At 38.9% G+C, this 25,316-nt stretch overlaps 3 protein-coding genes and 1 pseudogene across 4 annotated transcripts in view; 1 reads left to right on the top strand and 3 right to left on the bottom strand.

Annotated features, from left to right (window-relative positions):
- Positions 1-3,037: 3,037 nt before the first annotated feature.
- Positions 3,038-9,018, bottom strand: LOC101303854 (annotated as a pseudogene). The gene is made up of 8 exons (XR_185294.1): positions 8,525-9,018; positions 7,257-8,348; positions 6,878-7,153; positions 5,884-6,781; positions 5,136-5,820; positions 4,207-4,350; positions 3,599-3,731; positions 3,038-3,372 (listed from the first exon to the last, which is right to left on the bottom strand). The product of XR_185294.1 is annotated as a TMV resistance protein N-like (transcript).
- Positions 9,019-11,679: 2,661 nt separating this feature from the next.
- On the bottom strand, positions 11,680-13,567 carry LOC101310167 (mitochondrial chaperone BCS1-like). Its single transcript, XM_004307857.1, has one exon. The coding sequence runs from the start codon at positions 13,337-13,339 to the stop codon at positions 11,858-11,860; it is 1,482 nt and encodes a 493-aa protein (XP_004307905.1). The 5' UTR covers positions 13,340-13,567; the 3' UTR covers positions 11,680-11,857.
- A 2,165-nt stretch (positions 13,568-15,732) lies between these two features.
- On the bottom strand, positions 15,733-18,604 carry LOC101308224 (ATPase family AAA domain-containing protein 1-A-like). The gene is made up of 5 exons (XM_004307850.1): positions 18,292-18,604; positions 17,328-17,628; positions 16,774-16,932; positions 16,392-16,687; positions 15,733-16,225 (listed from the first exon to the last, which is right to left on the bottom strand). The coding sequence occupies exons 1-5, from the start codon at positions 18,487-18,489 to the stop codon at positions 15,998-16,000; spliced, it is 1,182 nt and encodes a 393-aa protein (XP_004307898.1). The 5' UTR covers positions 18,490-18,604; the 3' UTR covers positions 15,733-15,997.
- A 2,440-nt stretch (positions 18,605-21,044) lies between these two features.
- The window catches only part of LOC101305323 (metal-nicotianamine transporter YSL3-like), a 6,758-nt gene continuing 2,486 nt past the window's right edge, over positions 21,045-25,316 (top strand). Inside the window, 8 exon segments of the mRNA XM_004309057.1 lie at positions 21,045-21,414; positions 21,512-21,684; positions 21,852-21,949; positions 22,046-22,180; positions 22,271-22,460; positions 22,577-22,719; positions 22,754-23,712; positions 24,351-24,403. Of these exon segments, the coding sequence (XP_004309105.1) occupies positions 21,045-21,414; positions 21,512-21,684; positions 21,852-21,949; positions 22,046-22,180; positions 22,271-22,460; positions 22,577-22,719; positions 22,754-23,712; positions 24,351-24,403 (2,121 nt within the window).

Below are 25,316 nucleotides of genomic sequence, written 5' to 3'. Positions count from 1 at the left end.
TAAGAAAAGGGTACACTTTTCTCTCCCTAGCTGAGAGCTTCTCTCTCTTCAATGAGGGCCATCTGCGTCTAAGTGACGCGTTTTCTGTGAGTCTTTCTCACATCCCTATCTCCATTCCTCCACTCTCTAGTCAATTTTCCATAACGAATCCATTCCTTTATCCACTTCCTTTCACCGAATAGATCCTGCGATTTGATTCCATTCCTTTGCCCATCTTCAAGATTTGATTCTGCAGAACCAATCAGAAGCTGGGAATAATTCTGTGCGCCAATGAGGAGTGAGTTCATTTGTTGAACTGGAAGCTGAGAATTTGGGTCGGGTTAATTCGGAGGGGATTATGGGCCAGGGACAGGTCGGAACAGCGTCCAGGTTGGGCCATAATTCAGATGGATTAAGTAGGCCTCAAGCAAATACAAGTGATGATGCGCAGCCTCGTCTCCCTCCAGATTTCCATATTTCTGAAGTTTGTTTTTCGTCTCCCTGTGTGAGGCAACAATCTCCAGGGTTTGATCCTATGAAAAATTATCAATCACCAATTATGTTGTCTGATGTCTCTGACTCGGAACCAATGGGTACTCCGGAATATTTAGTTAGAGAAGTTAGTGACAAGGAAGATAATAGAGCAGGTGCTATAGCCCCGGTGATGTTCGAAGTAAAATCTCCTGATCAAGCTGAAGTGACTCTTGCCACAATTTTTAATCGATTAAAGCTGAAAAGGAAGAATGAGATAGTGGATTGTGCAGGAGGGAGCAAATGGCTAAGAGGAGAACTCCAAAATTTGTTGATGGACCAGGCACCTCTTGCAACAATCAATGACAGGACTTCAGTTGTTTGTAGAACTCGAAGTCAGCAAGGGATACGTAGACGAGGTAAGTCTCGCTCTAATTGTCATCATGCTTCTGATCATGTTAGCTCTGCGATTGTTCCTATGGATCTGGTGGAAGTTGTTGTTAAGCAGGTTGATGTATGGGATACGAATTCGGATGGAAAAGGTTGTGGTGGCGGGCCTATCACCGCCACACGGTCGCCATGACGATATTATCCTGGAACTGTCAAGGTTTGGGTCCAACCTTGACGGGAAACTCTCTTGATTATTACAAGAGCTCTTTGGATCCTTCTGTTATTTTTCTTATGGAAACCAAGAATAAAAAGAGAAAAGTAGAAAATCTGAAAATGTCCGGAAAAAAATGGGTTTTTCTTCTGGTTTGACTGTTGAGCCTGAAGGGTTGGTGGGTTTGTCGGGTGGTTTGGCTTTATGGTGGAATTACTCGGTGGAGATTGATATCATTGATAGTTCGAATATTATTGATACTAGAATTACTTTTTTACAGGAGTCTAAAGTTAGCAGAGTAGTTTTTGTGTATGGTCCCCCGCAAGATACAGGTAGGAAGGCATTCTGGAGAAAATTGATGTAATAACCCGAGTTTTTGAAACAACCTTATTGTATTTATTTTAAGATCTTGAATTTTAAAGAAACATATATTTTAAAGGTTATGACACTTCAAGAATCACCTCTTCGTGATTTTCTAACTCATGAGTTTACCTGGTTATTTTTGACTAACCAAATAATAACAATATAATTTTCAGTGTTCAGTTTTCTCCAATGTTTTAAAAACGCGCCCTTAAGACTCAAAAGGTGCGAGGCGGGCAGTTTACTGAGTCAGCCTTGCAGCCTAGGCGCAGAGACGCCAAAGGCGCTGTGCAAGGCGTGCAAAGCGCATAAGGCACAAGGTAAGGCGTCTAAAGCTTACGCCTATTTTTTTTTTCTATAGTTGTAGTTCAAAAGGATAAATCCCAGTACATCTACTGACCTCTTTTCTTCCTTCGATTCGGTTTCTGTTGAAGTTAGGATGGAGCCAAGGAATATATATAAACTGCTTTAGGCAAAAAGAACGAAAGAAAAGAGGAACCGTTTGCCTTCAAAGTTGAAAATGCCGTTCTGATCAGAAGGGAGTTTCTTAGCTTGGAACCAACTCTATGCTAGTTTCTTCTCCCTCTCTGTTTAGACAAAATGGCGAGGAGACCTAACGAAACAAAGCTTTTATAGGAGACTTGGATATTAGTTAGCTCTCTTGCTTTTATCTTCCCCTTTGTGTAATAAGAATTCAAATAACATCACTTCTTTAGTAGGAGGATCCTAGTAGAAGTAGGACTGATCTTCTCTTGACTAGAAAAACATAAAAATATGAAAGATATATATCAAAGTTTATCAAAAATGACCAAAAAAGATGGGATAGGGATAAAGTTTGGTTAGCTATTAAATTACTTCCTTATATTGCTAATGTCTTATAGTTCGCCTCAAGGTGAGAACCTTGCTAAGGCTCTCCCGGAACAGCCTCGGTTACGCCTTAGCCTTTTAAAACATTGGTTTTCTTTACATCCGTAATTCATATATCTAGATGCTTATAAACACTTACAAATGCCATTACAATGCTTATAACCTTTTATTCAAGTTAAGAAATTTTAGTCATCTTCAGACGGAATTTTGGAATCAAATAATAAGCTTTACATGCATTTTTCCAAGAACATGAAAAGAAATGAATTTAAGGAAAATAACTATGTGATGAAAGCTACTTCTAGCAGCTGATCTCATTCTCTCTAGCACATAAAAATCTAGCCTAAAAAGTCTTTGCTCATTCATTCGGAGCTCAACTACTTTCCTATTCACCGAGGGTAACTAGACAAGTTAGAAACTAACTTGAGTGAAGTTAGAGCCTTATTTTTGTCTATAAAAGAACACTCCTTCCAGCTCTTACTTTAACCTTCCTAGTCATATAGAAGTTTCAGTTAGAAACTCTCTTAGCAAAGAAAGAAATTTCTAGTTGAAGTGAGTTAGCTTAAGTTCTCTTGTTCAATAAATTGTGAAGCTAAAATTCGTATCTAAGCTTCTAATCATCAATTTATCACTTCAGGAAATATTCATGTAAGTATATGAAACCTCTCTTATAGTCTTTTGCCTTAGATTTTGATTTTGATCAACTTGAAGAACAAAGAATAAAATGGTATAAAAACGTGGCTGCTGCATAATTCCAGTTTTAGTACACTAGACAATGCCCTTTTTTCTTGAATTTTAAACATAACAAATAATCCTCACATGTATTTTGGAGAGATCCATTACAAAACCAAAACACTATTAAACCTTAAACCAAACACCATCAACACAACCAAATCCCAAATGTTAAAACACACCATGACACTACCAAAATACATTCGTGAATTAAATGAAACCAAAAACCGAGCTTTATACAGTGAAGTAACTGAGTTTAACCATGTAGCATTTCCAGAATCTTATTTATCTTCCAGCAATGCATTTCCATCTTGAAATTACCCATTGTGTTCATTAACTCAATCTTCTAGTCCAAGGCAACGTAGCTGCAAAACCAAAACAAAACCATGTCCAAAGGAAAAACAAAATCAACATTCATTAAAATTACTTAATAAACTCTTACGTCAGAGGCAAATTGGACAGTTAGACACCTGATAATTACAATTTTTTTTTTTCAGAAAAAACAGAGCGCAATTTCAATTTTTTTTTTTTCTAGAAAAAACAGAGCGCAATTTCATAAGTAAGACGTATTAACAATTGAATTAACCGTACCAGGTACATTTCCATGTGCGGGCCTTCACACTCATTTTTAACAACTCAGAGAGGAAGTGCGTCCCTAAATCTTCTCTTACGAGGCATTGCAACCGTGTTCACAGTGAGACAACCAAAGATTGGTAGCCAACAACTATCCAAAATACAACATAGTCAATTAAAGTATCAAAAACTGCTGATTACTTCTAAAAACCCAAGCAATGAAATGCTGCAGAACATAGGACTCTAAAAAGATACAGAAACATAAACATACAAAAGAATGAGCCTCTGTTTCATTCTGTAAAACCCCATGGACTCCATCACTTACATATCAGCCTATAATTCGCTAAACTCTACTTTGTCCCTTTTTTTTTTTTTTTTTCATTCCTATGATCCAAACAATAACAGATATAAATACAATTACTCAGATACATGGCAAGGTTTTTATAGACCATCTGCAACAAACAAACAAACAAAAAAAAAATCGATTTTGAAAAAACCCAGCAATAATTACAAAGAAATTGAGACTTTCTTAGTATTGCAAGACATCTAGTCATCCAAGAAGTAAAACAATGGAAGCTATTTCCAAAACTGGACAAAAAGTAGACAAAAGCAGAAGGAGAACTTACCTAGATGTACACAAAGGTTCAAACTCGAAAATCTCCTTTAGAGTGCCAATTTTTTATATCTGAGACATGAAAAGAGACCGCCACTCCATTCTGCTGAACATCATCTGACATGGGAACTAAAGATGTAGTCTCCCTAACTATTCTCTTTTGAGTCGTTGCAATTGCGACCACAGTGAATAAACCAAATAGACTTAGTAACTACACATGACATGTAGAATATTAAGAAAAATGAATCCAAGACCAAACATCACTGAATGTAATGAATTATTCAATAGTAAAACAACCTGAACAGCATCATACTTAAGCTATAGTTTGCATGGTAAGCTTTCTTAACAATCCCAGTTTATATAATGAACGAAACTAACAAGCAGGGGACAATGCATTGCAAAGCATACATTACAAAGCATGCCCTCATGCTCTTGTTAATAACTGAAAGATAAGAGACTTTTGTGGAAAACCTCACACAAAGAGAGGATGGTGTGTACTGCTGATTTATATTGCATCAGATACATGTTATAAGGATTAAAAACAAAGTTACAAAGAACTAATCCAAAGACTGGAATCAACTAGAAGATATGGAGATGATATCTGCAAGGAACATAGATTCTGTTTATTAATAACCATCTAGTACATCTCTCTAGAGTGTGCATTATAGACAGGATTATAAGATGGTCTACCTACTTCAGTCCAAACAGCTAAAGATCCTTTGTGCGTCATTTGGAAGTTTTTACACTGGCATAGTCCCTAGTCCTAGTCGTAGTCTCTGAAACAGGTTACCACAAAACAATACCTTCTTGATTCAGTTTTAAACAGTCATGTTATTGATGAAGATGGCAGAGCAAATGATAAAATGTCCACATGAGACAGAAGAAAGATGTTGGGGAATATCCCGTTGCAACTAGGAGTCATGATATCAAATGGTCACTTACTTGTTATGAAGAGTGAGAACAGCAGTGTAGTGTTGGCCTTGCATTTTTGCCTCGAGGCACTGGGATGGTTAAACCAAGGACAAAGCAAGACGGTGTCTTCTAAAATGTTTCACTCTTCTGCAGAGATATATTCGTCGTCAGAGCCACCACTTCTGCTTGTTGCTGCCTTAACCATGGAGCCTTCTTGTTCATTCATAGTCTCGTGAACAGAAATGCTGCTCTTGGATTGGTTCATTATACTGATCAGCTCTTCCTTGTCGTGCTGGTACACTGCACGGGCCCCACATTTCTTTACCTTCATGCATCTATTGTTTCTTCCCAAGATTTCGAAGTCAAACGTAACTTCATGGCATGGGTCCTCCCGATGGCGAATGGGCGTAACAACTAACAAAAGGTGATCTGAAACAATTTGTCTCAAATCGAAAGAAATACTCCACACTTTTTTATAGTTTTTCTTCCGCCACCGATTAAATTGACAGACACTTCCTGCAGGATCTACACCACGGTGTGCAGACGGATTTTCTTGAGGTTCAATTAGAGCACATGCAGCAAATCCAATCAACTTGCTATTACTTGCATCCACCTTCTCAGTCACCGAGTCTCCCACACTTTGATTACTGAACCACACAGGAATTTCACTTCCAGGAATTGCCACCCGGAACCAGTAGTTGTTCTGAGGGGTTACCTGCACCATACCGACCATCATATCACACTATTATTGAGAGAGAGAGAGAGAGAGAGAGAGAACCTCAAGCAACCGCTTTAGCGCTGAATACAAAAAATAACTAGCATCTTGATAAGCGACCGTACTCAAGCAATTGATGCCAGTGAGCCAAACAGATGGGCCCAAATCTGATGGTTCTGGAAACACTTGTAACAAAGTACAATTGTCGGCTATCACATGTAAGGCGGCATTTACCGGAAGTTTTGGCAATTGTTGAAGCCTTTTGCAATCCCTTACATTAATATGTATAAGCTTAGAAAGCAAATGAATGCTTGCAGGAAGGCTAACAAAATTGTTTCCTCTGAGTTCCAACCACACTAAGGAGGACAGAGAACCAAGATCATTGGGAATCTCTCCTTCACAGAGATTACAGTCGTTCAGATTTAATTGCCTCAAACAAGAGAAATGCTTCAAGGAAGCTAATAGATGAATCAAAGGTTGAGGACTCTGCTTTCTAGGAAATAAGCCAAAAGATGATACTATGAGATTCTGCAGCTTATGAAAATGGGAGTATGGCTGCTCTCTTATAACACTTTCATTCAAATCAAGCTTCACCAGACTCTCACTCAATAACTCAATTGATGAAGGCAGTTTCTCAACAGCACTCCCACCTAAAGAGCTTTGATAATCTTTTCATTTGCCCCACAAATTCTGGAATCCTTTTCAGCTTTGAGCAGCCAGATACATCAAAAATTTCAAGAAACTCCATATGCACTTCACTCGGTAGACTCTTGATACTTTTGCAGTCTCTAAAATTCCAAATTTTGAGTCTCTTGAGCAGTGCAATGGATGGATGGATCTTAACTAAACTCGTACAACCTACAAGAACCAACTTCTCAAGATTTAGAGTACCTGTGAAATCTGGGGTCCTTGTCAAGTTTACGGAGTAACTAAGATCGATAGATTTCAACTTGCTCAAGTACTGTAGAAAGCATGAAGAATGGTAGAACAATCAGCTCTCATGCAGAAACTTTGAATTTTAATTATATGTGTGCACAAAAGATATTCAATGACTTACTTTTATTCCATTCCAGAGGTGATCAATATTGCTATGCACCAAACTAAGTTCAGTAAGGTCATCCGGTTGAAAAGCTGGTGGGATAGATTTTGAAGGATACCAACTCCAATTCAGAAATATCAAGGCATTAGGAAGATATTTGGGGCCAAGAGAAAGCCTTAAATTATCAATGTAGAGCAGCTTCAGTTTACGCATTTTAGAGAAGGCCTCAAGATTCCAATCTGCCTCTTCTAATTCAGCCAAGCGTAAGAATATGCCTTCAATGGCTTCTGTTCCCTGTTATAACAGATAGGTAAATTCCACGATTAAGTGTTTTTCTTGTTAAATAAAATGAAAGTGTTTATCCAAGCTTGGTAATTCAATTTGTTCAAAATCTTACCGTATTCTTTGTGAATACATGAAAAATGTCTTTCCAAAGCCACAACCGACTGCGTCTTCATAAGACTCTTGGCGAACAATTTCACATCCCATTTCTCGTATCAAATCATGGATACCTATTTTATTGTCTGATGAAATAGTTAAGAGAGATTTCTCAACAAGAACATCTACTGCAATACGATTGCAAACGTCAAAACTATATAGTAGTTCAATAATAAACTTTGCTCGACATTGCGAAGAATAACATGCGATGTCCAGAAAAATTTTCTTCTCCGTCTCATCAAGTCCATCATAACTCACTTTTAGCAAATCGAAAATTGTTTTGTTTGGAGTACTCCGTAGTTTTGCCAATGCAGAATTCCATGCATCTGGACTCCTTTGGTACAAGTAAGACCCCAAAGTTTTAAGAGCTAAGGGGAGACCTCCAGCATACATGACAAAACTTTTACAGAGTTCTGCATAATCTTCTTCAGGCACATATTTCCTAAAAGCTTTCCAACTAAAGAGCTGAAGAGCTTCATCTTCGTTTAATCCCTTCAACTCATATGGTTTTTCTACACCTTGTGTGGCTAGGACATGCCGATCTCTAGCTGTAATGATGATTCTACTTCTTGAACCAAACCAGTCTTTTTCTCCCACCAAGTTTTCCAGTTGCTCAGGTTGATCCACATCGTCAAGAACTAGAAGAACCACTTTATTACAAAAACATCTCTTTATCATAGCGATTCCACTATAAACATTCCATACTTGAACATTTTCTTCCTTCAAGATCTGGGAAAGAATTTGTTTTTGTAGATGAACAAGACCCTGAGTTGCGGAAACCTCGCTGACATTAGCAAGAAAGATGGAAACTTCAAATTGATGAGAGATTTTCTCATAAACTAGTCTAGCAAGGGTTGTCTTACCCAACCCACCCATCCCCCATATCCCTATAAAGCGAACATCATTTGCTTCTTTATCTAAAAGAATATCCATCTCCTTCAGCTTATGATCCATTCCAACTAACTTCTCTGAGGACCCAGACACTGTGAGACTAGGATGCACTTTGCTCCACAGTTCTTGCACAATGTCTCTGATAAGCTCTGTTTCATACCTAATCCATAAGAATATCACAATTCTCATGCTGAATATATGAACATATTGAATATAAAAAGTTAATTTGTAAGATAGAACTGAACCGCAATACTAGTGTAGGAATTCTATGATCTATAGAGTTTCACTAATCCAAACATTAAAGTACGTTATTTCTGAGTCATTTGATGATCTTACCTGTAATCCTTTGAACTCCATCCAGCGAGATTGGCCACTTTGGTTAAAGCATCCCTCCACCTTTCAACCTCCTTATTACCTTCCCCAAACTTCTCTTCATGTATATCCAACGCTTCAGCAAAGCTTCCCCTTTGATGTCTCACATGAGAAGGTTCCACTTCATAAAATATTGGCAGAATTGTCCCCCTCTCCTCCATGGATTCAAAGATCTTTGACAGTTCAAGCAAGCACCAAGTAGAACTAGCATAGTCTGGCGAAAGAACAACGATCGCAAACCTGGATTGCTTGATTGCAGTGAGGAGTTCTGGAGAGATTGTTGTGCCTCTTTCAAGGTGTGGATCATCCCTGAAAGTCCTGATTCCTCGCCACCGCAACTTGTCATACAAGTAATCTGTGAAGCCCTTACGGGTGTCTACGCCTCTGAAGCTCAAAAACACGTCGTACTTCCATGGGAAAGCTGAACCTGCAGACCCAGTTTGGGTGCTCAACGCCATCAGAAAGTGATTGATTAGTGATCAGAGTTCTACTCAAGATGCTCAATCACTCGAAAATCATTTGTACACGATCGAGAGGAGTTTCAACTTTCATGTAATGGAAATAATGGAGGACAGAGAGAAGGAGACGACTAAAAGTGAAGACTTGGGCTGAAACTGAAACACCACCAAACTCTCTTGGCTCTGGGTGGTGATGATGTAGGAATTCTAATATCATAATTCATGGTTTCTAAATTTTCTCGTACTTCATGCATTTAAAATTAGAACTCCATAGGTGTTCAAATAGATTAATATACTTATGTCGGACGACGAAATCATGTTTGGTGAGTAATAATATTATTCAAGTACGTATAGACAGAAACAGAGGAAGAGGAACTGGTCAGACATTCATAAAATGCAAAAGGGCCATAGTTGTTTGTTATTGCGGTTGTCATAGATTCAAAGTACTATTGATAATCAAAGTACCTGAAACCAAGACTGCACGCAATAGCTCTGTGCTCAACGCATGGCTGCGTTGTGTATCATAGCTGTTGCAAGTTGCAACTAATCAGCTGCAAAAGAGGTATAGGAAGAGAGGTTCTGCCCAAAGCCCCAAAGGTGAAATCAAAGAGTGTAAGATAAACATAGTAGTAGATAAGTAATCAAATTTCCCTTCTTTTTTTTTTTGAATAGCTCTGGGCAAGAAATATATTAAACACAAACCAGAATACGTCATTACATACATTTCCGCTGTCATCTTTAAACAGACAAGAAGATAATGGTAGTACCCGCTACCCAGAGTGGTACATAGAAAATTAGAAACTAGACCTACTCATTATACATTCAATACGTCGACCTAGTAGACTCCTCCATTGGTACTATGCCGGATGCCGGAGGTACTAGAAGAACTATAGACTCAACCTTCCTAACTTAACTCTCTTCAACAGTGAATGTAGTCGTCTGCGGACCTCTATGGGTGTACAACTAAAGGACACTGGGAATTAAGTCGACAAAATTGAGACCCATAACCCGTAGGAAAAAACTAAGGAAACTAGAAGACTAACTAGAGCACAGGGTGCGTAGAACAGGGCAAAAGCCCACCTAGGAAACTATAAAAATGAAAAAAAACTAATGGATACCTCAGCCCAGTAACCACAGTATTTTGCCCTAGCCCAAGCCCAAGAACATCATCTTGACTCTGCCTTTGCCGCACTGTGCAAACCGCCGACAATGACCACCACCGCCGTCACGAAAATCTCACCAGCACCAACCTGAAAGCCACCACTGAAGCCCTGAGAGAATCAGCCGAGAAGACTCAGAACGATCTGGGTCTCCAACGCACCCAGCCCCCCAATCACTCAGTTGACGTCGACGATGTTGTTGCCATTGTAAAACCTTCAACAATGCCGCCATAGCCATCTTTGTTGCCGACACTTTACGTCAACGCTGCATCGGACCAGAATCTGTCTCGATGTTATCAAACTCAAAAACCATATCAAATGAAATGATCACCGGTAGAGGCTTTGAAGCCCGTCCGGCAGTAGCAGCATCGAGCGGCCAAGGCCATCACAGATGCAAGGCCACCACCGGACGAGCGTTGGCCGATCTAGTTGGTAGGGTTTGGGAGAGAAACTAGTGGCTGCTCGGTAGGGTTTTTTTACTGTTATAGTTTTCAAAGAAAAAGTAATCAAATTTCATGAATAGGGGCCAAACAGACAAACTCAAATCGATATGGTTATGGTTAAAGTATCAAGTTGAAAGTTCTAGCCTTCTAGGTACATTCCCATTTGAATCAATCTATTATCTATCTCATCGATCTAGTAGAGAGAAAGACTGAGATCAGTGCATCAATCTTTGAATCATTCAACCATATACACTTTCAAAACATTTCAAAACAAGTTTTATCTCTTTTGGGTAAACAAGCAAGTTTTGAACAAGTTTCCTTCTTGTGTAACAAAACAAGGACTTGCTACAGAAATGGACCGATAAGAAACGGTGTCGAAAACAATGTAATTTTCATGTCGATTCTTTCAACATGCAACTCATAAGAAATCATTTTCCAGCCGAAAATAAACAGTTGGTGATGTAGAATCTTTCATTCCTTCTTTTTGTTTTGTAATTTACTTGATGTCTTGTAGAACTGATATGATGCCAAAATCATTGAAGAAAGGGTTGTGTTGCTTTCAAAATAGTCGGGCGCACCATATAGTTGTTAAACTCACGAGACACAAGCCCAAGTCAAATCAAACATTTAGAGTAGTCACTTCCCATCTATTTTGGTAACTACATAGTCATTACCGTACCTTTAAATTTACTTATTTTGAAATGTCGAAATTGTTGACATAAGTTTTTCTACAATCCGAGCACGAAATTGTGAAACTAACTAAATTAAGAATTACATTAGAAATAGTAAGAAGAAAAGTCTAAAAGATTACTATTAAAACAAAAGTGAGCACTAAATTCATATATGCGGACGATAAAATTGTTAGAGGACGTATAAGTCACCGTCTCACACAGTATCACGCTATATGCGTCTATCATATATGTATCAATATAGGTTCGGCTGCTATACATATTTGTATGACATATATCAAACCGTAAGTCGTCTGATCATTTAACAATTTAAAATTCAAGATGATTGGATAGCTCACAGCTTGATGTTATGTTATACACATATGTATAGTAGAAAAGTCGTATCAATATATGCATATTAGAAGTTTCGTTACAAAATAATGTAACGCTAGCGAAAAGTGTTGATGATAAAATGAAAAAATTTCTCATTTATGTGGTTATTTTACAAGAGTTACTGTGGTGACGAGAGACATTAAAATAATTCTAAAAAAATAAATAGGTGTTCAATTTACACGATGATCCTTTCGTGCCGTGATCCTTCTTTTTCCGACGAACTTCTATCCAACGGCAACGGCACCGGCGGCTCCTCCTTCCTCCTACTCCCCAATCTCAAAAGCCCATACAACTTCCTAAACTCCCTCACCGTGTGAACACTCTCCCTACAAAACACCGTACTCCCGCCCTCACCCTCCTCCGACCGACCCGACCCGCTACTCGTCAACGCCTGCGCCACCTTCACCGTCGTCTTATTATCCACGTCCGTCTGCAGCGCCGATATCACCGACTTCAATGCCCTACTCGGCGAGCTCCGGTTCGATATCATGATCTCTCCGATCACCGCCGGACTTAAACTCCCGCCGCTCTGGAAAATCTCCTCCACCTGAGGAAACAGCTTGTGCTCTTTGACTCCTAAGTACGTGTTCGCCAAGCTTTTGAACGCCGAGAAATCGCAGAGAGGGAAATGGATATGCACGTCGATCCGACCCGGCCGCATGACCAACCCGTCCACGTGGTCTTTCCCGTTCATCGTGAAAACCAACACTCTCTCCTCGCCGCAGCTGGAGACGATTCCGTCCATGAAGTTCAGCAACCCCGAGAGGCTCACAGCCGTCGATCTTGTCGTGTTCTCCGTCAAGTAACGGTCGAGATCTTCCACGACAATTAACGACTTGGACTTTGTTTGTAATAGGAGCATTTTCAGATCGGAGTCATCGACGACTTTGGACATGTCGATGTCGTACACGTCGTACGACAGGAACCTAGCCATGGCGGCGACGAAGCTGGTTTTGCCGGTTCCGGAAGGACCGTAGAGTAAGAAGCTTCGTTTCCAGACACGACCGAGTCTATGGTAGTATTGCTTCGACTTCAAGAATTGTTCTAGATCAGACCTTACCTTGTTTTTCAGCTCCGTGTCCATGACGACACTGTCCAAGGTTGCCGGGTGGGTGAAGGGGACCGATCTCCACCGTTCGTTTTCTGTTGCGAGATTCATGTACAGCTTGATCTCCTTGTTCCGTTGCTCAATCTCGTCGGATACGGTCAGTATGTGCTGGAAGTACTGTCGGAAAACACGTCTCTTGTCGGTTTTCTTGATTCTCAAAACGTATGACCTTATTCCATCGACATCGGACTTTTCATTAGTCCAAGAAACCTTGGCGCTGAGGAAGGTGTCGCCTACGGAGTGGTTGTTGTCGTGTTGGAAGAAGATGTCGTTGGATTTGGAACCGGAGAAGAGGTTGGTGAAGTCGGAGTCTTCAATGTTGGGGAGGGAGTTAAGGTAGAGAGAGATTTTACGGTAGAGTTGATTCTCTTGGAAGTTGTGGTTGAACTGGGGGACCTTGTAGAACTGGTAAACATGAAACCTGTCGATTAAGGATTGCCATGATTTCAAGAGCATGTGAAGCAGAGATGTTTTGGACAAGAACCTAAGAACATAGAAGACAGGTATGAGGAAGAGGATGAAGTAGACGACACCCATGAACCGGACCATGATGTTTGTTTAGAGAGAGAGGTACGAGTGTTGGAGAATTAGGGTTGCTCAAATATATATGAAGGTGAAGAATTGGAAATATTTAATGGGGGTTTTGTGGACGGCTTAAGCCGGCAGAGGAAGTAGTAACGGGTCAATGAAATGGTGCAGGATACAAGAAGGAAGAAGGAAATGGAGGTTGTTTGATCTAATTTTGGCTTTGGTTTTGGTTTGGCTGTGAATTGATGACCAAGGACCAAGGACCTATATTTGTGCGTGTTATTAATTTGAGTTTATAGAAGTGGAATAATATATATAGAAGGGTCTAGGACTATTCACATGTGCCCTTTTTTTTCAATTTTATTGACTAATTTGGGTTCTTCATTTTTGACAAACGGCGCTGGATTGCTCTGGATTCGTCTTACTCATTCTATAATTGAGTAATGGTCGTTCCATAATAATCAGTTAATCAGTATGTTTTGTTCGTATTATCCTCTGTTTTAGTCTTTTAGCACAAGGTTGATAGCCCTAGCCCTGCAGCTTGGACTTTGTTGGAGTACTTCGCAAGTTTCTTAGGTATTGCTAGCTGAAAGACTAGAGAAATCGGATAACAAGGACACAAATCACTTCGAACCGATTTTCGTTTAATAGGATAAGATGTTAACATGTTCTTATTCTCATATAAATTTCATGAATTTATGTTCGCAGATTACATGTAGGCGAAGTTTGATGTTTATTATGCGATAAAGATTGAAGAAATGTATCAACGGGGAGGGAGAAAAGCAAATCCGGAGATAGGAATGATATGATTCTTCTGTTCATTACATTTGCCATTGAATCCCCACAAGAAACCGGAAGACATTTGAAAGCACTTTCCACGTGAGATTATCGAGGACATTTGGGAAGAACATAAAACAAAATGTGAGTAATGAATAATGATCTTGATGTGAATATACAATTCTAGGTGGTGACCAGTGAGCTAATTAGAATCCATAACCGACCCTGCCTAACGCACACAGAATAGTCAGAGATCATATGGTAACAGTGAGAGATGTGATTGCAGCCTTTGGTGGATAGGTAAAGTCGGAATCTGCTTGCTATAGTTTGTGACTTTTTCATGTGGAGCTCACTGATGTAGCACATACACTAAAAAGGGTAAGAAGAAAAAGAAACGAGAGAAAAGGGACGAAGCTCGTCGCCTATTAGTGCTTCACATTCAAACGTGTAAAGGCCTCCTACTGTTGCCTGAAAGCTGCATGCTGGTTTTGAACTAGTAAAAGCCAGACCCTTTCAAGGCATGCTTCTTCTTCTTCAGCACACACTAGTCAAATGGTTTTGCTCACCAAGTAAGACCTGGGCAATCTAAGACATGATATTCATATTCAACATGCATGCTTGATAATAGTTTATGTCAAGGATTAGTGGGAGTAATTAATACTAATCCGTGGGGATTATTAAACATAGAAGAAGACTAATCAGCTGATATATGACATTCTTGGAACAAATTGCTCATGGACAGTAAGGTACTAAACTAGTGTCACAACTTTGATCATAGTCAATTAAACAACAAAATGTCAAATTGTTGATTTGGACATCTCACTTATTTGCTGAAATATCATATCATATAATTTGATGGCACCTAATACCATACTCTGATTCTTGTTATATAGAACTTGAGGGTCATTTTTAGTATCATTTGTTTGTACTCACTGAATTGTAACATTTTGGCCGTGATTTCTTACTCCCCTACCTTAACGAGCCTAGACTATTGTTTAGTAGTGCTTTAGAGTACTGCAACTCCGGAAATATAAGATGCTTAACAAGCCTATATTATGGTTCGATAGTGCCCTAGAGTACTGTAACTTCGGATACATGAGATGCGCCCACGAGGCGCGTTGCATGCGGTGTCTAATTTAACGGCTCAGCCCTTGCGGTGCAGATGTGGTCCCGAGTATTAGTAAAAGCGTGTGGGAGGGACCGAGGCTCGCAAACTTCAAAAGGGTTGGTAATGAGGAGGCCTCGCCTTATTGCGTGGCCTTCACTCCCAGCAGTAAACCTAAACCAAAACCAAAACCCCAGTGCTCCGCCAGCTAATGTGTCATAGATAGAAGATGGTCCTAATCATTTGGTAGCCAAAACCAACTTGGCTGACCATGTTAAACACACTCATTACAACCATAAGCATCACTAACAAACAACTGCTTCAAGGTACATAAACACTTGATGACCATCTAATATTCTAATAACTCATAAATAATAACACATCAATAGGTAGGCACATAATTTGGCTATCAACATCATCAAGAATATGATGGTAGAAGCTAGTTGGTGGATAGACGTCATTTTTCTAGTAAGAATGAAGAGACAGAGATCTGATGCAATAATAACCACTATAAACAGTCACAAAACTTCTGTAATAGAAAATGGTTAATTTCCAAACATCTAACTTTAAGCAATACAAAAGAGTATGATATTTATCATTGTATCATGTTGCTTTTAGCTTGCTAAATCAAAATCTGATATTAGGCATTCAAGAATATGGAACTCCGTGAGAACTTGGATGATTTATACAAAACCTAATAAAGGATTGAAGAGGATACTACTGCCACAGTATGACAATGCTGAATGGAAAATGTCAGTCATAGGGGACCTGTGGCTTGGGGTTGATGAGCTACGACTTTACGGGTCCTGGGGATCGGTTTGAATATTCAATATCTGGGAAACCACAAGCCTAGAGAGCTCATTAATTGCAGCTTGAGCTGGAATCTCAACAGAATCCCTGTTCCTTGACAACCTTGGTGATGATGGCAAGTTCAATCCTGTATAATACTCATTTGCAGCAACCTTTGTATGCCTGGAAGTTGCAAGAACATTCTCCAAGTCCTTCTGTGATAATGGCCTTGGTGCCTGGAAAAAGAAGCATAGACCAATACTTTGAGTAATATTCAAAGAATCAAATCCTACAGCCCTACTTTACAATCCTACAATTCCAAGATTTTTATCCCCACTCTTGCAATATATCATATATATTGAAGGATTTTGTCAACTGTTAAATGGTTGAAAAGAAACTCACCGAAGCTTTTTTCCCTCTCTTCTCTTCATCTAGTAAACCTCTAATTGGGATATAGGCTGCTTTCTTGCAGAGTTCAAGTAGGTCTGAACCAGTGTACCCGTCAGCCAAGGCAGCTAAACGATCAAAATCAATGTTATTTTCAACTCTCTCACCCTTCAAGACTACTTTCAATATCTCAGCTCTATCCTTTGCACTGGGCATCCCAATCTCAAAGGCCTGAGGAAGACGCCGAAGTATTGCTTCATCAAGCTCTGATGGACGATTAGTAGCAGCAAGAACCATAACCCGAGCATTTTCTAGATGAAATACATAAAACCATCAAACCAAAAGCCTTACCAAGAAACTAAACAATTTTAGAGTGAAAAGAGAATAAGAAACTTACGGTCTGTAGTAAACCCATCCCACAAAGCCATGAACTCAGTTTTCATGTTTGTTAATGCTTCATGCTCTGTAGTACGGCGCTGTCCTAAGAAACTATCAACCTCGTCGATAAATATGATAGCAGGCTGAAGTTTATGAGCCAAGCTAAACACAGCAGAAACTGCAGAAGCATATAATAACATGCTAAGCATAGTTGACAAAAGGGTACGAAGACAAAATCAAATACATTACACAAGTATAAACTGAAGATTACGGAGGGACACTAATGGAACATACACACTCTGTCCATATATAAGTTTAAAATCCTCAGATCAATATTATAACCAAAAGCAATCATGTTGACCATGTTGAGAAACTCCTACCAATTAGTAGATAACCTAGTATGTTTTGAATCCAGCTTGGATTAAGAGAAGTATGCAAAGCATGAAGCTGATGAGATTCAGCACAAGCAAATAAGTACAAATGCTATACTGACTCAGAGAAAAATTTAAAGATATTAAGAAATATTCTACAATCCAAAGCACAAAGCACAAGTTTAACATGTTCAACACTTACCAAGTTTTTGTGCATCACCAAACCACTTGCTCATCAGATTTGATATCCTAACATTAATGAAAACAGCTCCAGACTCCTTTGCAATAGCTTTAGCAAGCATAGTCTTCCCAGTACCCGGTGGTCCATACAACAAGACTCCCTTCTGTGGACCAAGGAGTTTCCCATGGTTAAAGAGGTCCGGCCTCTTGAGTGGAAGAATCACCAGTTCAAATAAGGCTTCCTTTATCTCCTCCAGCCCTCCAATGGAGTTAAACTCCACATCAATGTGGTCAGGGTTTATAACATCGCAAGCTATAACATCCTGATAATAATCAACTAGATAAGCATTAGTCAATCTCACTAAATGCTGCAATTTCAAGGAGAAGATAACAAATGCTAAAAGCAATCCTCAAAAGTGAAGTGAATCCCACGTCGATGGATAACATCCCAAGTATTTACAATCCAGTAATGAATACTATGCAAGCATTGATCATACTTAAAAAAGTTCGAAACGCCATAACCCCATAATCAAACTCATTATCCCGAAACCAATTTTCTGAGAACAAAATCAAAACACTATGAAATCAAAGTTCACTGCTTTCACATTCCCACTTATTCATTCAAGGGGAAGATAACTAATGCTGCTAAAAGACAATCGTAGATAGTGAAGCAACCTAACACCACTGGTTTCATTTAAATCCATATTGATGCATAACATCGCAAGCATTTACATTACGATTACCAAGCAATCAATACTCATACTTAAAAACTTAGTTCAAAGCAAGATAACCCCATAACCAAACTCATCATATATTCCAAAAAGACAAACCTTCTGAGAACAAAATCAAAACCCAAAGAAATCAAAGTTCAATACTTTCACATTCCCTATTCCAATCCCAATTACCAAATAAAGGCAAACGAAAACCTAATTACGAAAATTAGGGCACAAAAATATCAAAGAGCTTTTTCCACAGTGGTTTTCTACCTCATAAGGATTGGTCTGAATGAGAGGACGACCTAGCCGCTTAGCGATTTCCTTCTTGTGCTCCATGGCCTTCTTGGAGGCCTCGCGGTTCGGGTCAAGGTGTCGGAGCCCCACGACGATAGCCAGGTAGCTCAGGGCAGCGCTCGCGGCGTAGAGCATGAGCTCCTGCAAGAACTTGGTCTCTCTCTGCGAACCCATTTGGGATGAGAAAATCGAAAAGGGTTTATCAGTGGAATTGATAACCAGCAAACCCTAATTTGATAGAGATAGAGAGAGGAAGAGGGAGAGAGAGATAAGAGAGCTTTTGAAGGGGAAGAGGAGAAGGTTTGGTTCACTTTGCTTGATGAGGAAGTGGCTTGTTATAATTACGATACTGTCCTTTTTGGTTTTTTGGGTGGTAAATTTTTGTGTGATGAAGAAGAAATAACGATTTGCTTGCTTAGATTGGACTCTTGATATTTCTTTTTCTTTATGGTAAATTTAAATTTTGGAGATTGTTCATTCTCATAAATAAAATGAGAATGAGAATGTATAGAGCCAGTGCGGTTGTTCTCATATTATTTATGCGTTTTGTTGTATTATGTTCAACTATTACTTTTTTATGATTAGATCAATGTCTAATATGCAAGAAAATTTTAATATTTTTTAATTATGATAACATCAAGAAAATGTATAACATGTATGGGAGAATATGTTATCAAACATTATCAAATGACAATCACATTATCAAATGAAAGCTCTTTTTTATGAAATTTGGGTGCTATCAAAGGGGAAAAATAGACTGCATACTTTGTGACAAGACAGCAGGAGTTTCTAGTTTGGGCTCAAGTTACATTGCTCATAGATTATGCCTTGTTTCTATTCTGTTATCTGGGCTCAAACGGCCCAAGTTTGATGTTTGGGGCATAAACTATACTCTCCCGTGTTCTCATAATCTCATTGGCCTTTTCTTCATCCATCCTTTCTTGTTTGTCATAGAAGCATTTCTTTAAAGCATAGACTAGTAGCTAATCAATAGTTGGCTTCAAGCATCAACTATATAGGATTCAAAGAAAATCACCACTAGTGACTATGGAATAGTCAATTCTAGTGATTATAGAGACATGACAATATCAGAATTCTCATTCTTGCTAAGCTAGTTAAATGGTCCAAACCTTAGATATGGAATGAAATGGTCCAACCCCATTGAATTAGTAAGTCATTCAAGGATGATGCTCATCGAGTCATTATGAATTAGCCAAAGATGATCATTATTGAAAAACCGTTAGAAATACTGCATGCATATACGTATTAAGCAGCTGAGACGTTCATCATCTACATTAAGTACAAAAAGTACCAATACTATTTATGCTCAATTTAAAAATGAAACACAATAATGAACACGTACGATTAACAAAATGCAAATTATTTCCTAATTTGACAAATCCTAGCACTTGTGTATTTAAAATTGTTAAGGCCCGATACAACACATGCATAATGACATCAGGTGTCACTAACTCTACCTACAATTAGGGAGGTATGCCATCATCCTTGAACATGGAAAATGCATATAGAAGGTATGAATGTCATCATTCTTGAACACAGAAGATGCATATATATCTCCTATTAAGAAGGAAAACTATGCTCACTTATAAGTACAGTAAAGATTAGGCGATATTATCTCGCAACATATATCCACACGCATTTAGGCCACAACTAGTGTATCTCATCCTAACCAGACTAGTCAAATTGATATCTCACCATCCGATCCAATTACTTTCAATCTTGGAGCCGCCCACCTCAAATCAATCTCACACAAGTCATCATTCCATATAGCTGTTGGGTTAGTTGACCATATAAAAGCCACACGCACTTCTGGGTGTACGTTTGTTCTGACTTGTTGAACCCACACGCATCAAGTCTACTCACTTTTTTGTCAAGGAATCTGTAAGTTCCAAACACTCACATCCATCACTAACCACCTTCCATTTCAATATCTCCGACTCTTGTGCTTTAGCAGATGTAGATCTTCCAGCCTTAGATGTCTGAGTCATTCAGAAACGTGTCTCTGAAAATGTATTACTATTCTTTCTGTTAATGGGGTTGGAAAATTTGGTTGGTTGTATATATATGTACTACATAGAACTGTTTCTGTACTACAAGCTTTGTAGTACATGCAGAGTAATCTGAGTCTCCTATTTTGCCTTTTCAAGGATTCTCCTTTGTAAATTTCCCTCCTTTATTGATTTTCCTTCTATAAAGTCTCAACCTTTATGAGAGTTTTGGGTATGTGGTGATGTGGGAAGTGAGCTAAAACTGGGACAGCAAGCAACTGTTTCTAGATTTCTGGGCTCAAACCTTTTGTTTTTTGGTCAGCTTTTTTTGTTTTATATTCTCTGTATTGGGTTGTCTCTGTGTTCTTCAATGTTTTGATATTTTGTGGTGAGGAGGTCAACGCAGAGAGAGAGATGCAATTCTGAGTTTACCCTCGTTTCAAGTTGTTAAAGGAGAAATTTTGAATGCAAATTTGAAGGCTTTGAAGGGTTTCGGATTTCCCCATTTCCCATTTTTGGATTTCTGGAATTGCTGCGTTTGAGGTGAGAACATAAAATTTATGGTTTTAGTGTTGCGTCTCTTTCATTTCTGCATCACATTAATGCATATTGGGTTTGTCGTTTCTGTATCGTGGATTGTATAAATTCATGCATTTCTGAAATTGAGTGTTGAATTTGGATTAGGGAGAAGAGGTGGTGCTGTTGTTTTGAGCAAACCGAATGGGGAACACAGGCAGGGATGGAAACATGGAGATTGAGAATATTGAGAGGGAAAATGTGGAGCAAAATGGAGTTGGTGGATCTGTGGAGATGAACAGACTCCCTCCATGGAAGGAACAGATTACATTTAGGGGACTTGTGTCTAGTGTGATCATTGGGATCATATACAGTGTTATTGTGCAGAAGCTGAACCTCACCACTGGTTTGATTCCCAATCTCAATGTGTCAGCCGCTCTCCTGGCCTTTGTGTTTGTGCAGACTTGGACCAAGCTGCTATCAAAGGCTGGGATTGTGTCAAAACCGTTCACTAGGCAAGAGAATACCGTGATTCAGACCTGTGCTGTTGCTTGTTATAGCATTGCTGTTGGAGGTTAGAAAAGCTATTGAATACTGCTGTGGAAGATTTTTGTTTTTGTTTTTGTTTTTTTTTTTTTGTAGTTTTTGTTTCTGATAATGTGACATTGCAGGAGGGTTTGGATCTTACCTCTTGGGTTTGAACAGGAGGACATATGAGCTAGCTGGAGTTGATACTGAAGGGAATACTCCAGGGAGCACCAAGGAGCCTGGTCTTGTTTGGATGACTGGTTTTCTCTTTGTTACTAGCTTTGTTGGTCTTTTGGCTTTGGTTCCTCTCAGAAAGGTATATTCTCAAGTTCTTCCACTTAGAGGTGATTAGAGCTAGTTTAATCAACTGCTAAATCATTCAGAAATAGATTATTGGTTTGTGTGTTTGATTAGTACGAATTTATTGATCCTTGGTTAAGTTTAGGAGATTGCTTGTTCATTGCATTTTCGGTGGTTTTGCAGATTATGATAATAGACTATAAACTACCTTATCCGAGTGGAACTGCTACTGCTGTTCTTATAAATGGGTTCCATACTCCAAAAGGAGACAAAATGGCCAAGTATGCATCAGTTTTCATGAATTATTAATTCATATACAAAATCAAATAGAGTTGGAGTTCTGAAAGAACTAAAACATGTTGAGGTTCTTCTTGCAGGAAGCAGGTTCATGGGTTTATGAAGTACTTTTCATTTAGTTTCTTGTGGGCTGGCTTTCAGTGGTTTTATGCCGGCGGGGAGCAATGTGGGTTTGTTCAGTTTCCAACATTTGGATTGAAAGCTTGGAAGAATACGTGTGTGCTCTATTCCTGCCATTCCTCTTAAGTGTACTATGTTAGATTCTTTTTTTCATATAATTGAATTCGACAAATTGAATTTTGCAGGTTCTACTTTGATTTTAGTATGACATACATAGGAGCAGGAATGATCTGTTCCCATCTTGTGAACTTATCTTTGCTTCTCGGGGCTGTGCTCTCTTGGGGAATAATGTGGCCCTTAATAAAGGGCCTTAAAGGGGAATGGTTCCCTGCAACTTTATCAGAAAGTAGTATGAAGAGTGTAAATGGTTATAAGGTAGAACTATAAAGTCAAATCCATTTCAATCAAATGCCTAACTGATTTACTCACTGGGATTTCTTTTATTTCATGTACTTAGAAAATGAATTTTATGGATATTTTTGTTGGTGCAGGTTTTTGTTTCGATTGCCCTGATACTAGGAGATGGGCTGTACAATTTTCTCAAGATACTTTACTTTACTGGCTCAAGTATCCACACCAAACTGAACAAGAAGGACCTCACAACAGGTAAATGATTGGCATTTTATGTATCTCCATATTGTTAGTCAAGAAGCTTGTAATGGGGTAACTTCACTAACTTACCTATCTATCTCTCATACAGACGAAGTTTCGATTGATCCGAATCTGCCTCTTGATGAACGCCGACGAAATGAGGTCTTCATAAGAGATAAGATTCCTATTTGGGTTGCATGCGTAGGGTACATATTGTTCTCCATCATCTCCATCATTGTTATCCCTATGATGTTTCCTCAGCTGAAATGGTATTATATAGTTGTTGCGTACATGATTGCACCGTCTCTAAGCTTCTGCAATGCCTACGGTGCGGGTTTAACAGACATGAACATGGCCTACAACTATGGGAAAGTAGCTCTTTTCGTGCTAGCTGCTGTGGCTGGGAAACATGATGGTGTCGTTGCAGGACTCGTTGGCTGTGGTTTGATCAAGTCCATAGTTTCTATCTCATCTGACCTGATGCATGATTTGAAGACGGGCCATCTAACTTTCACATCTCCTCGATCAATGATAGTTAGTCAAGCTATCGGGACAGCTATTGGCTGTGTGGTAGCTCCCCTGACATTCTTTCTCTTCTACAAGGCTTTTGATGTTGGGAACCCAAATGGTGAATATAAAGTCCCTTATGCCATCATTTATCGTAACATGGCAATTCTTGGAGTGCAAGGCTTCTCTGCCCTTCCCCAACATTGCTTGGACCTATGCTATGCTTTTTTTAGCTTTGCCATAGCAGCCAATTTGCTGAGAGATTTTGGTCCCAAGAAAATGAGCAAATATGTCCCCCTTCCAATGGCTATGGCTGTTCCTTTCCTGGTTGGAGCTTACTTTGCAATTGACATGTGCATGGGGAGTTTGATCGTGTTTGTGTGGCACAAACTGAAACATAACAAGGCCAGTTTGATGGTTCCTGCAGTTGCTTCTGGTTTGATCTGTGGAGATGGATTATGGATTCTCCCTTCATCAATTCTTGCGTTGGCAAAGGTTCGCCCTCCTATCTGTATGAACTTCTTGGCCAGTTAATACGGAAGAGAGAAAGAAAGAGCTAGTTATTTAGTTTTCTACTAGTAGAGTTGCAGTAGGTAAAATCCTAGATGCAGTTTCAGAGTAGTATAGGAAACCCGTGAAGTTCCCTTGTTTCTCTTTTCAGTCCAATCATAATAACTCAAGCTCAGTAGATGATAGATAACAGGATTTTGTATCCTACATCAGTTCAAGCGGTCAAATGTCATGATGCACATAAGGTGTATCATATGCGGTTCAATGAAATATATGATTTGAGCACCAGAATGAGCATAGAGACTTCAGTTTTATGTTGCTTTCCTCTTACTATTTGATTGTTAAGTTTCAATCTGTGATGTAAATACATCTCACACAGCAGAAAATTCAATTTACTTCCATTTCAGCTCGATTCTGTCACGTTGTGGATGCAATCAAGGTGCCTGGTTTAAGAAACCAACATCAGATCAGACGCTGTCATACTGAAAATATGACGATAGCTCCCTTAGAGTAGCACAGGTCATATTTGATGAAGCCGTAAACCAACCGATCTTCTTCTGCTTATGCTCTTAGGTCTGTGATTCTACTTCAACATGGATGATGTGAAGTTGTTATGTTAGTTAGATTTCTACATTTACATTCCATTGTAATACATAGTTAGATTCCAGAGACAATACCAGTCGACTTCAGCAGAGAAAAGGATGATAATAGTACTGCTAAATGTGTTGCTCGTTTGATTTTTATTTATCTACTTGATTGTTTTCTTCAAAGTGCATGATGCATTTTGCAGCATCAGCATGAAACATGAGTTCCCCTCTACAAAGATATTCTCCGAATCGCGATTACAATAACAAACAGACTCCTCTCTTCAAACTGGTAGGTAGAGAATGACGAAAACTAACGCAGATTGGCATTCCGTTTTCATGATATTATATACTAAAACCGAAGAAATACATGGTACATAAACTTTTCAAGAATTCCAAAATCAAATTTCAGACTTTCATCTCGCATAAGGACTTTTCATATTGGATATTCTACATTTTCATATATAAATATTGGATTATTAGGGAATATTGTTTGATCGTTGATTGTTCCCATTTTTAGTTTGGTAAATATAAATGCTTTTCTTCTGTGTAAAGTCAATAATGTTGAAAATCGTACGGGAATGTGGTTGCCATTGGAAAATATGTGCTGAAATCATATGTTCTCAAATTCGAATTCAAATCTGCCAACTACCTAATTGGTTCTGTCTTGCTACATATGGACTGCACCGTATTGGATTGTGGTATGACCACTAAAATGGTGGTGGTTAACCAATTTGAATCCGGAAATTGGAGACAGATAATCCAGAAAATATAATTAGAAAATAAAAAAAATTGATTTCTTTTCTTAACTTAACGTGAACCAAATGAGGCATGAAAGTAAAGACCAAACTGGAGGACAGGAGCGGAGGTACGTTTAGGTTAGAGAGGGTCTAGACCTCCCTTGAATTCCTAAACTATCTTATTAAGCTTTATTATTTACCTTAATGGTGACTGATTTCTAGCTCAAACTTAGCTCAAATTCATTAACAATCATAGCTGATTTCTAGCTCAAATTCATTAACATACCACCCCCCCCCCC

Source organism: Fragaria vesca, linkage group LG7, assembly GCF_000184155.1.
Source record: "Fragaria vesca subsp. vesca linkage group LG7, FraVesHawaii_1.0, whole genome shotgun sequence".
NCBI lineage: Eukaryota > Viridiplantae > Streptophyta > Magnoliopsida > Rosales > Rosaceae > Fragaria > Fragaria vesca.
The sequence above is the reverse complement of the archived record's forward strand: the minus strand, read 5'-3'. Positions and strand labels throughout refer to the sequence as shown.